This window comes from Branchiostoma belcheri, unplaced genomic scaffold (genome assembly GCF_001625305.1).
Source record: "Branchiostoma belcheri isolate BF01 breed outbred unplaced genomic scaffold, Haploidv18h27 scaffold176, whole genome shotgun sequence".
NCBI lineage: Eukaryota > Metazoa > Chordata > Leptocardii > Amphioxiformes > Branchiostomatidae > Branchiostoma > Branchiostoma belcheri.
Window position 1 is genome coordinate 468,611 of NW_017803224.1, and position 16,234 is coordinate 484,844.

At 40.5% G+C, this 16,234-nt stretch overlaps 1 protein-coding gene across 6 annotated transcripts in view; it reads right to left on the reverse strand.

Annotated features, from left to right (window-relative positions):
• LOC109467146 (pleckstrin homology-like domain family B member 2) overlaps window positions 1–16,234 on the reverse strand; it is a 41,702-nt gene that overhangs the window by 18,950 nt on the left and 6,518 nt on the right. For 4 of the 6 annotated variants that reach the window (XM_019765085.1, XM_019765083.1, XM_019765084.1 and 1 more), the window contains exons 2-8: window positions 14,015–14,140; window positions 13,039–13,176; window positions 11,934–11,936; window positions 7,853–7,894; window positions 6,201–6,325; window positions 3,450–3,609; window positions 2,440–2,550 (exon numbers count right to left, since the gene is read on the reverse strand). In XM_019765085.1, the coding sequence (XP_019620644.1) occupies window positions 2,440–2,550; window positions 3,450–3,609; window positions 6,201–6,325; window positions 7,853–7,894; window positions 11,934–11,936; window positions 13,039–13,176; window positions 14,015–14,140 (705 nt within the window). The remainder of the gene's footprint in view (window positions 1–2,439; window positions 2,551–3,449; window positions 3,610–6,200; window positions 6,326–7,852; window positions 7,895–11,933; window positions 11,937–13,038; window positions 13,177–14,014; window positions 14,141–16,234) is intronic. The other 2 variants (XM_019765082.1, XM_019765081.1) reach the window with 2 other exon arrangements.

The following is a 16,234-nucleotide window of genomic DNA, read 5'->3' on the forward strand; positions in this document are numbered from 1 at the left end:
GACATTGACAATACCTAGCCTCCTTCGCAGTCTTGTTGGGCGTGGGCGTAATTTTTCTCTGAGGGACGCTAGTAATATGCCGCCGCGAGGGACGATTTGCTGCCGAGGGACTTTTGCCACGGAGAGAAGGTTTCCGCGCTCCAACAAGACTGCTTCCAATCGGCGAGTTAAAAGGGCTATCAAAAAACACTTAGGAGCGATTGGCATGGATGTGTGAACTTCCCGCAATAAACGCCACCAGTGCAGGGTGGTGTTCACGCCCCGTTGATCGACGAGCCAAAACTTGTAACTTTCCAGCGGTCGCCGATCAACTCGTCGGTAGAACGCCAACCATTCCCGAAAACCGAGCCCTATCCACTCAACAAAATCCCGGAGACATTGCTGCTACGAAAAAGAACTTTGAACAAATCACTACCACAGGAACCCGCAAGCTAAACTGTGATATTGCTGGGGGACGTCGACAGATAAACAAAGTGCCGCCATGTTGTTTGGTGGCGGGTTGATCTCACTGACCATGGGAGGGTAACACACCGCTCCGTAGCAAGTTGCGTAATAGAAAGAATTGCACATTGCACCAGCAAAAATAGTACTGCAAATTGTCTTGGTTTGTTTGCATGGGACGCTTAAATATGCACAGCAATGCCTGTTGTAACATTACCAATGTTCTCTGTTGGAACCTTCGACTATAACGTAACGCAAGCTAATAAAACCAACCGTTGACAAAGGCGAGCGCGTGTCATGCGTATCTATGAATTACCCTTGCGCGGACATGTGAATTGGACCTGCGCGAACATGTGAATTGGACCTGCACGAACATGTTAATAGCCTCTATGAAAGGCTGGCTTAATCCGAGGTCCTTTTAACTCGCCGATTGGAAGCAGTCTTGTTGGAGCGCGGAAACCTTCTCTCCGTGGCACAAGTCCCTCGGCAGCAAATCGTCCCTCGCGGCGGCATATTACTAGCGTCGCTCAGAGAAAAAATTACGCCCACGCCCAACAAGACTGCGAAGGAGGCTAGACAATACCAATATCTTCATGGCTTTTACATGTAGTTTTACACTGACTAGTAAAGAAAAAGTGGTCACCATGGACAGTTGGCCTGCTTGAAGAAGTGGTCACCTTGGTAGGTCTGACTGTACTCAATGTACTTAAAGATGTTCAGGTCTACCACAAAAATGTATCCCCGTGAAAATACATGCATTTAGAGTGATACTGATACCTGGGGAATGTCTGCAGCTATGCAGGTGTAGAAAACAATGTATCTAACCCTCTTTTACCACAATTCACCGAGCTCCTGAAATGCCAGCTCCAAACAACCACATACCACTAGGGTTAGTCTGCGATGTTATCTACTCATTCGTAGCATTCTGCACTATAGTCAGAAGGCACCCTGTCACACATTCAGAACCTTCCCCTGAACACTAGCCAACCAAGTGCACTGGTGTACCCAAATATTTTTGTACATTATCAAATGTAAAATAGTGTACAGGATATTCTTGGTGTCTAAGCATCAGAAATATATTAATAACATCTTGGTTGTAATTATATTTCAGTCCATACCATGGTATGGATGAAATATATTGTGTTCCTTCATGTTTCTCCTTCTCCTCCTCCTCCTGCCAAACAGTCACAGGGATTCAACTCAGCCATCATTCAGCCAAATGACCTGTAATTTGGCATGGAGGTAGAGTGGGCAAATACCCCCAGACGTTTTTTTCATTTTTTTGAAACATGCCTTTGAAAAATTTTTATGAAGGTTTTTTGGGGCATTTTTCGACAAAAAATGGATTTTTGGATCCTGAGCCCTGGTATTACAACCAAATGATATGACATTCCGTATAAGGGTACGTTGAACGTGTGTCTACAGAATAGCAGTCATGTATTTGGCATACACCACTTCCGAATGACTCATTTGGGGGACTTTAATGGCTATTTTCAGCAAAAAAGGGCCAAAAGTGCTGTACCCGTTCCATGTTCTATCTAAAGAATGGCCAGTTCCATCCATGGAACACGTGTTCCATTGCGGGTTACCTGAGGTCACATTGCACCTAAGTGGTCACATTGCACCTTCAAAATGTATCAAATCTCATCATTGTTAGTTTTTGCATACCTGTAATAAGATTAGTAAAGCTTTCGAGATTCAAAGTGCTTGTTCTTGCATCTTTGTTCTCAATTACATAGCTACTATTTAATTCATTTATTTGAGAACCTTTGCCAGTTTTGCACTGTGGTAAGTTTGGAATAGTCCACTTTTGCGTGGGAGGGAGATGGACTGAAATATGCTGTATTTGCTCCCAAGCAAATGTCGGCCTTTCTAGTTAGGTTTTGTTTTATATGATGCACCCAAAACATTTTTTGTGCACCTAATTTTTTAGGTTGGGTGCATCAGTGAACCTACATGTATTCCCAAAAATGAATTTCGAGCCCTGAGGTATATTACCTGTTGCAGCTGTTCCAGGTAGATGTTCCTTTCCTCGTCCAGCCGTGCTGTCTCCTGCTGTGACTGGCGCATGGTTTCCTTCAGCTGTCTCTCCAGCTGGAACAGCCGTTGCTGTCAGGGGGAGGGAGGAAAAATGACTCAGCAGTACTCTCAGTTTCATCCATTGTAATTTCACTCACAAACAAACAAACAAAAACAGGAGAAGTTTTGACGAACACCGAACCACCACGCTTGACTTCTAATGCAATTTCAGGACAGCAAAACAAAAAAAATATTCTGGATGAGGAAATCTGTCTGATATTGACATTTACTGCCATTTCTAAGCAAATTTTTTTCATCATTAATTACTTGGTATCATAATTATAGAGACATTTATGAACAAAGGCGAGACATAAAGACATGAAGTAGAAATGTTTAACGAAAGAATTGACAATTTATATCCATATTTTCTACACAGGTCATGTAGCGACTAAGGTAGGGACTACCCTAGGAGACAATCTAATTTTTAGAACAATGCAGTGACTGTGCTATAAAGCTATTACGTATTAGTATCTTCCTGATAATTAATTGTGTCCTGCCCTCTAGAATGTCTTTGAAAGCCAAGTACTTTGGACAATACTGGGGCATGTTTTTCATATGCATGCAAGTTTGCACAGTTTTTGTTAATTAAGACATTCTGAGAGACATTTTCTAAAGAACAAGAAAGTCCTCCCAGTAAGGACACAAAAAATTCTAGGAAATTTGTGAAAAAAACAACAACTGAGGGACAGACAAACAAAGCCAAAGACTTCAGTACCCTTAAGTAACAAACAAACAAATGCCCAGACTGACCTTTCTGGTCTGTATCTGGTCCTGGAGTTGTTGCTCCTATCAATCAACTGTCAAATCACCTCCCACCCACCATGCAACCAATACAATTAGGAGAGACAAACAAAGCCAAAAACTTCTCTACCCTTACCCTAAGTAACAAACAAAAACAAACAAACAAACAAACAAAGGCCCAGACTGACCTTTCTGGTCTGGATCTGGTCCTGAAGTTGCTGCTCCTCCTCCAGGAGTTGTTGTTGCACGACCTCCTTCTCCTCCTCCACCTTACTCTCCAACTCCAGCTGCTGAAACTCCAGGTCCTCAAACGACTTCTGCTCGTACTCCAGACACTCCTTCTCCTTTCTACAACACAAACAATGAAAGTTTATTGCAAAGACATGCCCGAGGGCTAATTGCAGTTACAAACAACATAAGAAAGAAAATACAGTGGTATGTGAGACTATATCTACGTCTAGCATTCTACAACATACATGGTACCAGTTTTACTGGATTTGATTTCTTCTTTTTAGGCAATGGACAAATTATCCACTTCTTCTATAATATGTGGGTTCTTTGATTTTAGTAGTAAAATAGTTTTTTTTTCTTGTGGTAAGGAAAGGTGGGGAAGTGGCGGAGCATTTTGGACACGGTGGTAAATAATTGTTTTCTGATATCGTCATAAAATGGACAATTAGAGATGAAATGAATTTCGTCTTCTTTGAGGAGCAATATTTACAAATTCTCTCTGACACAGGTAGTTTCATATATATCGCTCTTAACGCTAAACTTCAACTAGAACTAGAAACTTAAAGGTAACATTTGCAAAGCAAATGCCTAATGATTACCTTCGCATATGGTCTGCTCTGTTAATTCTTATACTCAAACACATTCACATATATGGTGACAGGAGTCTAAATCCCTCCTGCTATAAAATTGCAACATGATGTAACCCAACACCAGTTACCATGGTGACAGACGTCTGGTTCAGGCCATTGACCTTATTTGTTATGAGAAGAAGAAGAAGAGGAAGAAACTGAGCAAAAAGAATATGTTTTCCTTTGGTTAACATAACAATAGACTTAGTCTAGAAAGATAACAATAAGTAAATGCATTACATGTACATGTATTGTTTACCTTTACGTTGTATTGCATTGCAAGACAAGTTCTAGACAATTTACCTTCTAAAATCTAGATTACCCTCTTTTATTACTGTAATTCTTTTGTATGGTGTTTCATTGTTCACATGTCTCTATTACCTGCAATTCTCAAAGGCATAAACTTGCAATTAACTTTTTAAATCAAAAACTGTATAAAGCCACCATCTATTCTTCCTGATACCATGTAAGGCCACACCAAGTAAATTTTATGGATGACGTCCTTTGGAGACCCTAAATCTAATGCGAGAGGGCGAAAAAAAAACAAGAAGGGCCCTAAAAAACAAGATGCCTAGATTCGAAATATACTAAGAGACACAAATTGAATGAGGTGACACAGTGTAACAAGCAAGAAGTCTTTTATTCATCATCAAAACAGCAATAAGTCAGGTGGAACAGCAGTTGTCGTCCTGTCCTGTTTTCGCGTTACGGGTTTCACGTCAATCTGACGATTTGCAGCACTGTCATGACTCTTTGGTCATAGTTACAGGAAGCGGAATTTCTTGTTTTTTTTCTCGGAACAGGCCAAAATCAATGCGCGCGGACGTCATCCATAAAATTTACTTGGTGTGGCCTAACTAGGAAGTCAAAATATTGAAGATTTCCTCAAAAAAGTGGGCAAAGGGATCATATTGGAAAACAGTAAAATGAATTGATTTTTTTGTGAGTCATTGTAACCTCATACATGTATATTACATTTCCCACACCTGCGAATCAGGTAAGAAAAGATCATATCCATGGAAATGTGGGACAATACGACTTTTATCATGAGTCAGTATGAGTACTGGATGTCAATACAATCATGTACAAATCATAAATTACTTTTAATGACTAATAAACTGGAAGTGGACGTACCAACAGTCAGTATCTAATACCAGCTCAGAAAATACGCAGTCATGCCTTCAAGTACCAGAGTTATCCAACCAGGGCTGAGGTGTTAAAAAAATTTGTTTTTACTATGATCGTAAAATCATGAACACAATGTCATACTAAAAAAATGCCACCAAGTACAGAAAGGTCATCCTCACGACATTTAGATTTAGCTTTAGAAAACGTAAACAGTTACATGTAGTTGTATAACCAGTGTTCAGGCCAGCCTGAAAAGTTTTTTTGTCATCTCAATTTTGACGGAACATTTTGTCGAGCGCCAAAGGCATGACAATCTTAGGGGCAGAGGCATGATTTTTGGGGAAAATGTTGAAATCTTGACCCCCTGAAACACCTGCATTTTGGGGGGCAAATTTTAGTTGAATAACCGCAATAATGTTCGATAACAGGTTCTGTCTGGACCGGGCCGTACTTTACGGTACGGCCCGGGCTTCCATAGTACGATTTGACGCGGTCGGTCCGATACCTCGGGCGACACGGAATACCCCGTGTTGTATTTATTCTATATGTACATGTACAAAACCCAGGTGTGTTACACCTAAAGGCGGTTTACCGGTTATGCGAAACAAAACATCTAAAGGCTCTCGTTCTTCCCAGGCTCTCGTTCTTCCCTCGCACCATCAAGGAGTGGAATGAACTTGAGCCTAGTATGGCGGAGGTGAAGTCCATCTCCTAGTTCAAAGCAGAGCTGGGACGGGCTTCGCTGCATTGAGCTGCCTCCCTGTCCTTGTACATATGTAAATGTGTGTAATACTAGCACCATTGATTTCACTTGTCCTGTCCTTGCACTTGTCTACGTCCATCCCTACCCTACCCTTTGTTTGCACACAGTCACTAATCTGCGCAGCTGCTTATAATCCTCTTCTTAGAGGGATGAGCAACTTATCGAAGATGATGAGATGATCAACTTACTTGTACTGCTGCATGAGTCTGTCCTGCTCACTGGGCAGACATCTCTCCAGTAGCTGGCGCGTGTCCTCGTACTTTTTCCTCACCAGCTCCAGCTGACGTCGCTTCTCCTCCACCGACTTCTTACCCTGGAGAGAGCGAGGGGATACAGAAGTTAAGGGGACAGTTCCGCCAACCCATCAGGGGGGAGGGGGGCGGCTTCAGCCTGCATCCTGACAACGTTGGACACCGTCCAAACCTGGCAGCTGCAGTCTAAAAGCCTTTTATTGTCATGCAAATCACATCGACTTGTAACTTGCTGGGGTTCTTCCAAGATTAGTCCTGTAGTGTACAGTGTTTTTTTTGGTGTTTTTTTTTAAGGCCACACCAATTTAATTTCTTGGTTAACGGATTCGCCCGCTTCAGTTTTTTTCTGATTTGCAAAAAAACAAAAACAAAAAAAAAAACACAAAAAATTCAGAATCAACTGCAAAATGCTCATATCCGAACAGTTGAAAACTGTCCTTTTCTTCCTACTTGTTACAGTTATTCCATCTTTCAATGCAGTGGTATCATTAAAAGTTCAAAATTCATAATTTTGAACCAGCCATGGCTCCTATCGTACCATTTTGGGCCATAATAGGATGCCTAGGCCTGTTTTTATTTTCATTTTTTTCGCCCGCCCACTCCATTATTTTTCTAGAAAAATCCGTTAACCAAGAAATTAAATTGGTGTGGCCTAAGGCCCGAACTTGCTCCTACTATAGTGAGCCATCCCATTTTGACAGAGCCAGCTGCCTGCCTCGCCTTTCTGGGCAGCAGGGTGGCATTGTTCGACACTTGGTGCACGCAGAAAGGCAATGCTATTAGGGTTTGTTAGGCAAATGAGCGGTTATTAGCTGCAATAGTGAGCAACAATGAAAACGCCACACATTGACATGCTTTTCACGTGGTTAGAGAACAGGATGTTAAAAAGGCTAATAGTTTCTAACATTGTTATACACTGTACACAGATAATAGCAGAGAACCCCGAGTCAAATACATTACACAAAGAGCAAACTTTTAGGCCAAGATTTAGAATAAAAGCAATAAGGAAATATAAGCAGAAGATCGAAGTGACTGCTAAGGTATTAAGTACATTCAAGCTCAACTGTTAGTAGCTTTGCAGTGGTCGAAATACTTTTTTTCAGTGCTCTGCAATATTGCAGAAGAGTCAAAATTTTGTTCTGCAATTTGGAAATACTTTCTGCAAATACACAAGCCTCTATACTACAATCTTGCAAGTTTAAAAGCATGAACTGTTGATTGATATGCAAATTAGTGAAGACAAATTTTTGGAAGTCCAAAAGGAAACAAAAGATAAACAGGTCAAGACAAGGTTGATGTAAATTAGTGAAGAAGCTCCTGTTGTTTCAGAACAGGAGCTTAAGTGTTGTCTGTTCTTGGGGCCAAGAGCACCAAATCCCAAGTGCCAATTTTTCCTGCTGCAAAATTGCAGATTGTATAAATTTTTCTTCTGCAATCTTGAAAATCTATCTGCAGATTGCAGACTGCAGACAGGTATTTTGAACACTGCTTTGAAATGAGTACTTAGTCTTCAAAGATTGGAGCTTGTTAGAAGTCTTAGAAATCAGGGTTAGTTTAAAGCACGCATTGAAGAAAAGATCACCAAAAACCTTTGGGCCATCATGCAGTGAGGAAACTACAGCCTTCTTCCTCTGGAAAAACACCAACAGACGCAGTGAGATGTTGTACATGCAAGACAACACTTGATGGTAATACTTTTTAAGACAGGAAAGAGACTTTGTGCGTTTTTCATGCAAAAACAAAATAAAATAATAACAGGGTCACAATCTGTGGTACTGTGTGGCAAAGAGGTTGAACTAAAAGCTTTAGAAGTCGTTCGGCACTTAGGACAGTACTAAAAGCGTCAATTTCGATCCTATGTACCTTGGAAAGAGAGCTGTGCAGTCATGATTGAAGCTGTACAAATCCCACACACTGACTAGTGTGACTAACAATTCATCTTGTACCTTGTTCTACTCTACTGAAAGCTATCAGAGAATTGAAAGCTATTAGGGATTCAGGGTAATGATATGGAAAGAAGACCCAACCTGGTTGCAGGGCTTGAAATTAACATTGGTCACTGACCACTAAAATTTAGGCAGGGACAACTTAACAACTTAAAATACACTTTGGGAAATTTTTAAGCCACACCGACTTAATTCTATGGATGACATCTGCGCACGCATTAATTTTCGTCTGTTCTCAAAAAAGAAAAAAAAAAAATCACGTCCACAGAGGCTCTGGCCTGGCTCTAGGCCTGGGTAGTCCATGGTAATTTGCGACAATATGGAGCCAGGCACCCAGGCTACCGAAGGTCCACGACTCAAGAACTCAGTACATACGTAAGCGCACTAGTTTGTCTTCAGAGGATGTCATCCATAAAATTAAGGCGGTGTGGCCTTGGGACAAAAAAAAATAAAAAAAATTGTCAACATCAGATCTAAAATGTCAGCCCTTCTTTCATTTATCAGGCGCATATCCCAGCTTTTGGCTCTGGAAAAGTCACCCTGAATTCCACTCTGAATGTCAGAACGTAACCAAAATAAAGTTGACTTCAAGTTGAAGTCATACATACTTCCCGAAAAATAGGTTGGGACGGTTCGAACTCACTTCGGGACAATTGAAATTTATTTTCAGGACAGTGCTGGAAGAAAAGTTAATTTCGAGGCCAGTGGGTTGGGAAACAGCTCACAATCAAGTCTGTTGACCTAGGTCAGGTGGTAATGTATACTGTTCTTGATTATTTCCTCTTAGGACAGATGTGACAGATCGTGTTGGAGCTTTCATCAGTGGCATGGCAGCCAAGGCAGGGCTCCAAATACCACCTACATAGGCAGGTTAGTGCAGGCAGGGCTCAAAATACTGGGGTATATGCAGGTTAGAGCAGGGAAAATTGTTTTAGCTGTGCAGGTATTTCTGATGTCTACATGCATTTATCCTGCACTGGTCCATGTACTGGGTATATGCAGGTTAGTGCAGGTAAAATTGGAGCTGTGCAGGTATTTCTGATGTCTACCTGCACCTAACCTGCACTGGTCCATGTACATGTACTGGGTATATGCAGGTTAGTGCAGGTAAAATTGGAGCTGTGCAGGTATTTCTGATGTCTACCTGCACCTAACCTGCACTGGTCCATGTACTGTGTTTATGTAAAACATGTACATGTATGTATTTGCTGCATTGCCTGCTAGTAAACATGAGGTATAAAAGAAATTATAACAGTCATAGTTTTTAACATTTAATACGATCAATACTTTGATCTGAGTGGTGCGAGTAAAATTTGCCTGGTGCAGGTAATTTTCAATGTTAGAAACTTTCATTTTCACTTTCAAACATTTTCAAGTTTAAAATGAGTGTTACTTAAAGGGAAAAAAACTGATTTGGAAGTGCAGGTTACATGTACATGTAAGTTGTCTGGTGCAGGTAATTTTTAATGTTGTCTGTACCAGTGCAGCTATGCAAAAAAAGAACAAGACTGGCAATGAAAACATACATTGCCATGGCGACGGTGGTTGCTGTTATTTTATGTGACAGATACAGTGCACCCCCCGAGTGTATAGTGAACAAGCCCCAGGGTCACAGAAAGTAGGGCCATCCGGGGCAGAGAGGTCTTGCCAAGGGTTTCCAGGAATGTGGGCATAGATGTGGGTCAGAGACATGCCTGTGGACATTCCATTCCTGTGGACAAAATGCCTGTACTATTCCTAGAATTCTTGCAAACTGCACACAATACTGTACCATTAGGCTCCTCCCTGAGACGTCGCCAAAAAGGATTATTATTTCGAGCCCTGGCCAATGTGCTCTACATATACATTGTACACTCTCCGTTTGCTAGTTCATTAGCACAGACATCTGTGTGGAATTAGGAAGACAATTTCGGGCCCCAATTTGACTCCATCTCTTGTAGTGGGAGTGTGGGGCTCTCAGCTGTTGGACTTCACAGGGAAACCAAAAGTTAAGGAAGATTTGCTACAGTAATTTGCAGTACAGACTGGAGGGAAATCTCACCACCTGTTTCTGGTAAGGCCACAGCAAGTTATTTTTATGGATGACATCAGTGCACGCATTGATTTTTGCTTGATTTAAAAAAAAAGAAGAAATTTTGTTGCCTTCTGACAGTGGTCAACATTCCGAAAATGGGAAGAACTGCATGCCTTGCCATGCTGGAACATTTATGGCAGATAAACATATCAAGACAAGACAAGGCTCTGATTTATTGCAGTTTTGACTTTTACTTTTAATTGATGAAGTGATGTATTTCATTCCTCTTATATGTTTCCACTGAATCAAAAACATTTGTACAATGATTGAAAACTTTCCTTTTTCAAAGTTTTTGAAAGTTGTTTCTACTTGACAAATCATGGATATTGTGATAGTTGGCAATTAAGTTAGCACAATATAGGTTTCATTTCTTGTTTAGCAGAATTTATGATGTCAAAATTTAAAAATATAGGAATCTTGTTTTTTTTTGCCCTCTCACATTAGCTTTGGAGTCTGCGGAGGATGTCATCCATAAAATTTACTTTCTGTGGCCTAATATGGCGGATTGTGGCAAAAGAAACTTAAGTTGTAATCTTAGGCCCGATTTAGACTAGAAATGGTATACCGTTTCGAAACGGTACGAAACGTTTCGCCACAGAAAACGGTTCGTCTTTAGACACAGAGGCGGAAGCGTTTCGGGCCGCCCGTGGCGCAGGATGTTTCTGACCCACAGTGACCTATGATGACCTCCCCAAACCGCTTCTACAGTTTCGAATCTACGAATCTACCAGAAAATGGACGCGCGCTGGCTTATTAGCATGTGATTAGCATATGACACGTGACCTGGTTTACCGTTTCAAGAAACCCTTTGACTTTAGACCTAGCAAAAAGCGTTTCGGGCCCCCCGCTGAAGGGTTCTGAAACGGTCGAAAACCACGATGGAGGTGGTTTTCAGAAACGGTCCGCGAAAACCCATAACAAACCGTTTTTTCCTCTTTAGACCGGGAACGGTTAACCGTTCCGAAACGTTTCCCTGGCCAAAACCCCTTAAGCGTTTCTAGTCTAAATCGGGCCTAAGCAATTCAATTTCTGCCTGAGATGATTACTGTACATTGGTTTAATTTTTGCAGGGAATCAATTTTGCAGTAGAAGGAAAAAAGGTGGTTTTCACAGTGTTTTGAGTTGGCAGCTGTACCAATTCTGCAGTACAGTAGTAGAATGCAATGCTTGTGGTGTCATGATTTGGGGTGGGGAGGTTAAAAAAAATGAAGTATTCAAGTATTTCTAGACCAGTGTTCTAGCCAACTTGAATTTTTGTTTGTTTGATGTAAAATCATGTGAAATCTTGACCCTCTGAAATGCTATTTCCTGCATTTTGATGGGCAAATTTTGCTGGAGGACTAAGTCTTAGTTCAATGACATCTCTTTCTATAATTATCATTACACACTAATTTTTTTGTCCATCAAAGATGACAGATTGGGCTAAAAAATATATAATATTTGTCTGTCATGAGGAGCAAAATTTTTGGAAACAACTGTTACAGAAAAATATGGATTGATGCTGAAAACTGTCACAGTGTTAGAGTCCAGTTCTCTAATAGTTTCAGGTGAGAAAAGGACTTCAAGGGAAATACCTATACACTGTACTTGCCACACAGACCATATTATGATTTTTGAAGCCACAGAACTACATGGCACTATAACACTTACCCTCTTAAACCACACCAACAGTCAGGCAACAGACAAGCACAAAAAGGGAGCAGAGCATACACTTGGTTAGAATATACACCTACACATACAATGTTAATAGAAAATGTTACAGTTATTGTACCTTTAACAATGTTAGGCCACACCAATTTAATTGTTAGTTCTCGGATTTTTTCAGAAAAAATATGAAGCGACAGGGCGAAAAAAAATAAAAATAAAAACAGGTCTAGACATCCTATTATAGGCTTAAATGCTACGGAATGAGCCATGAAGTCAACACAAAAGGCTGGGTTAAAATTTAAACATTGAATTTTGAACTTTTAATCAAACCACTGCAATGATAGATGGGAAAACTGTAGCAACTAGGAAGAAAAGGACTTTCCTCAACTGTTGGGGGCAAAACATGAGCATTTTTCAGTTGATTCAGGACCAGAATCAAATTTTTTTTTTTTTTGCAAATCAGAAAAAAAACGAAGAGGCGAATCCGAGAACCAACAAATTAAATTGGTGTGGCCTTAGCATACAAGTACGCAGTTTGTCAACTGTAGAGAAAGTTAATTCAGACTAAAATTTAATTATTAATCAAGAATAAACTGACAGTTGTGCAACTTAATGTAAAGTTAGGTTGAAGTTAGGCAGAAACAAGCCCCAAGATGAGTCCTATATTTTCTGGGTGGTACCCTAAAAATCAGCCCTTCCAGTAACCATTTTCCGTCAGAATTTTAGAAATTTTTGCTCCATGAGGGTCAATATTCATTGGGATAGTGTTGTGTCAACTCAGTATGTAGGTAAATGGCTAGAATATTGGCGTTGAAAAATCGGGTCTCCAAGCTCTAAAAACTGCACTGGGTGCCTTTAAACTTTGACATACTAAACTTACTGCACATGCACACTTCAAACTGTGCACCAGCAACTCCAGATAACTCGGGAATCCTTAAATGGTTGTCTATGATTTTTAATTGGCAAGTTGCCGTTGAGAATACGAAGGTCAAGTTCGGAAATGGGCCTCGTGGGGGGGTTCCCAGGTCATTGAATTTGACCTTTTGTGCTGGTCGTTATTGTTGTTAGCAGGATAGTTCGTGAAGTCGCAAATGGATGTTCAAGTTACCTTGAGTTTCTCACTCTCTGCGCTGACGTCCAGGTCCCCCTGTCTGGACTTGAGGGAGGCCATGAGTTGTTCTTCATGGTGTAGTTCTTCCCTCTCAGACTGGTGCTCCCCCTCCAGTAAGGCTCTCTCCATCTCAAGCTGCAAGGTTCAAGAAAGTTTATTACAAACAATACATGCCCGAGGGCTAATTGTGGGTACAAACAACAGTGTATGAAAAAAAGAAAATACATGTACAATGGTATGAGAGACTACGTCTAACATTATACTACATTCTACAACATTACATTGTAATATTTTGCTGGGTTTGACTCCTTCTTTTGAGGCGGTGGAAGACAAATTTACCCACTTCTTCTATAATATGTGCGTTCTTTGATTTTAGTAGTAAAATTGTTTTCTCAAGGTAGGGGATAGTGGGAAAAGTAAGGGAGCATTTTGGTAACAGTGGTAAATAATTGCTTTCTGATATCGTCATAAAATGAACAATTAGAGATGAAATGAAGTTTTATGTACACCCATGAGTTTTGGCAAACTTTTACTTCACTCATTATTGTGAATTTCCTACTGATTCTGTCTCTATTTTTGTAGTATACATTTTCCCACTGGCTCCCACAAAGCAACAGACATGCATATCCTAGAAGGTAATAACCCTTACTGTGTACAAATAGGCAGATATATCAAAAACTGTTTAGACCTTTAAGAACATGTAGTATTAGTTGACTCATCTATTGCTTTGTACGTAGGTTAATTTCGTTGTACTCATGTATTGAACCGCGAGGGGGCCGACATCGTCTACCAGATACCTTTGACCCAGTGTTGACGTCACACTTCAAAGAAGCCACGTGACAAGCTTCACTGGGTCAGTCTACTGAGGAAGACCACAGTGACTGGTCGAAAGCTCTAGGTGAGAGAATTTTTTGCGTTGGACCAAAAGTTTTAACTTTAAACATCTTTTTCACATACTGACTGTGTCTCTTACCTCGCTCATGGCCTCCTCCATCTGCTCATCGATCTCAGAGATCCTGCGTGTGAGGACCTGGACCTTCCCCATCATGTGGGACCTCTCCTTCTCCAGAACTGCCATGTCAGGGGGTAGGTTCTGCAACTGGACAACAAAGACTCGTTATACCGATAGAATCTGACCTGGTCATTCAGTCTCACTGGATAAAGTAAGAATCTTGGACTCAGAACCCGACTTCTGTGCACGAGGGATTAAAGAGGCCATCTACATCAGGGCATTACAACCATCCCTCAACAGAGACCGGGGGGGCGCCACAGTCTTTCTGCAACCTATGATCCACTGCTCACGGAGTCACGTGTGTTATCTGCGTGACATCACGGAAGCGGTGATTGTTCATTCCTTGACAAAGACTGGAGTTGTACAGTCAAAAATTTGTAGTGAGTCCATTTTGTTGTGTCGGAAATTACAGTTTAAACTTGTACTTCATAATGACTTTTACCGACACAGATGAACTTTCAAGATAAAACACTCGTTATATGATGTACAAAATGTACATGTGTATCAATTAACGATTAATGACCTGCCACGAGGTACATGTACATGTATATACTACTAGTATATGGTGTGATAAGGCCTAATGTCAGTTGTTATAGCCATTGAATAAAACTTGCAGTTATTTGAACAGAATGCATGTTCCATTTGAGGTCACTGGCAGTCATTTGAACAGAACGCGTGCTCCACTTGGTCACAGTGCTTAACGGATTTAAATACCTTAGTGCTTATGGGATTTAGTCAACACTGGTAAGGTTCTTGTGGCATAACCAATATAAAATGGGCACTTCTGATTGTATGATAATTTTAAGACTTTAATAAATTAAGTACCCTTCTTACTAATATATTCTGAAACATCTTGGACCTTTTTTTTTCCAAGAATATAAACTGTCACTAGGGGGTTTAAAGTCAACAAGAACGAGATATTGTTTCATAACGTTTTTAGAGTATCACATTTTTAGCAACCGAATCTTATTTTCGGGAGGGTGCATTGTAGTGCTTTGGTTCAAGATTTTATTCAATAGTGTTTCTTATAACTTTAAATTGCGTGCATCAAAATCGTCTGCATGTAAGGTCACACCAATTCAATTTGTTGTTTCTCGGATTCGCCCTGTCCATTTTTTCCTATTTGCAAAAAAAACAAAAAATTTTTTTTGTTCTAAATCAACAGTTACTGCAAAATGCTCACTGAAAGAATTATTTTGGCCCCAACGGTTGAAGAAAGTCCTTTTCTTCCTAGTTGTTAAAGTTTTTCAATGTAACAATGCAATTTTGTTTCATTAAAAGTTCAAAATCTATCGTTTTGATTATAAACCAGCCTGATCTGATGACTTCATGGCTCATATTGTAACATTTCCGGCCATCATGGGGTGCCATGGCCTGTTTTTTTTTCACCCTGTCGCTTCATATTTTTTCTGAAAAAATCTGAGAAACAACTAATTAAATTGGTGTGGCCTAAAAAGGATTAAAAACTTCCTGAAGGATTATCTTAGGTGACAGCTGACACATACAAAGTCATAATGCAGCAGTTCACCCAACAGTAGAATGATGGAGTAGTTTGAAACTGTGCCAAGGTTACAATGAGATTATCCTGTCCTGTCAGGAACATGCCAAAGATTTAGTTTCAGAGGCAACTGCCCCTCCCAAAACACTTCTTCCTGTTGGGAACATCTGATACAAGAAAGCCTACGCACACTGAATGCATGAAATCGAGCAGAATACATTGTATTTGTAGGCTGTGTACTATTCACTCTTTAGGCCACACCAATTTAATTTGTTGGTTCTCGGATTCGCCTCTTCGTTTTTTTCTGATTTGCAAAAAAAAAAAATTTGATTCTGGTCCTGAATCAACTGAAAAATGCTCATGTTTTGCCCCCAACAGTTGAGGAAAGTCCTTTTCTTCCTAGTTGTTACAGTTTTCCCATCTATCATTGCAGTGGTTTGATTAAAAGTTCAAAATTCAATGTTTAAAATTTTAACCCAGCCGTTTGTGTTGACTTCATGGCTCATTCCATAGCATTTAAACCTATAATAGGATGCCTAGACCTGTTTTTATTACCTCCGGGTAGGGATGTATATCCCGAGCGCGGAGGTTTTGTGAGGGAAGACGAAAATTGCGTTCGCACCCGTTTCTCGCGTTGGGTGGACGGATATGTCTGGGACTTGGTATACGTTTGCTGTGGGCTG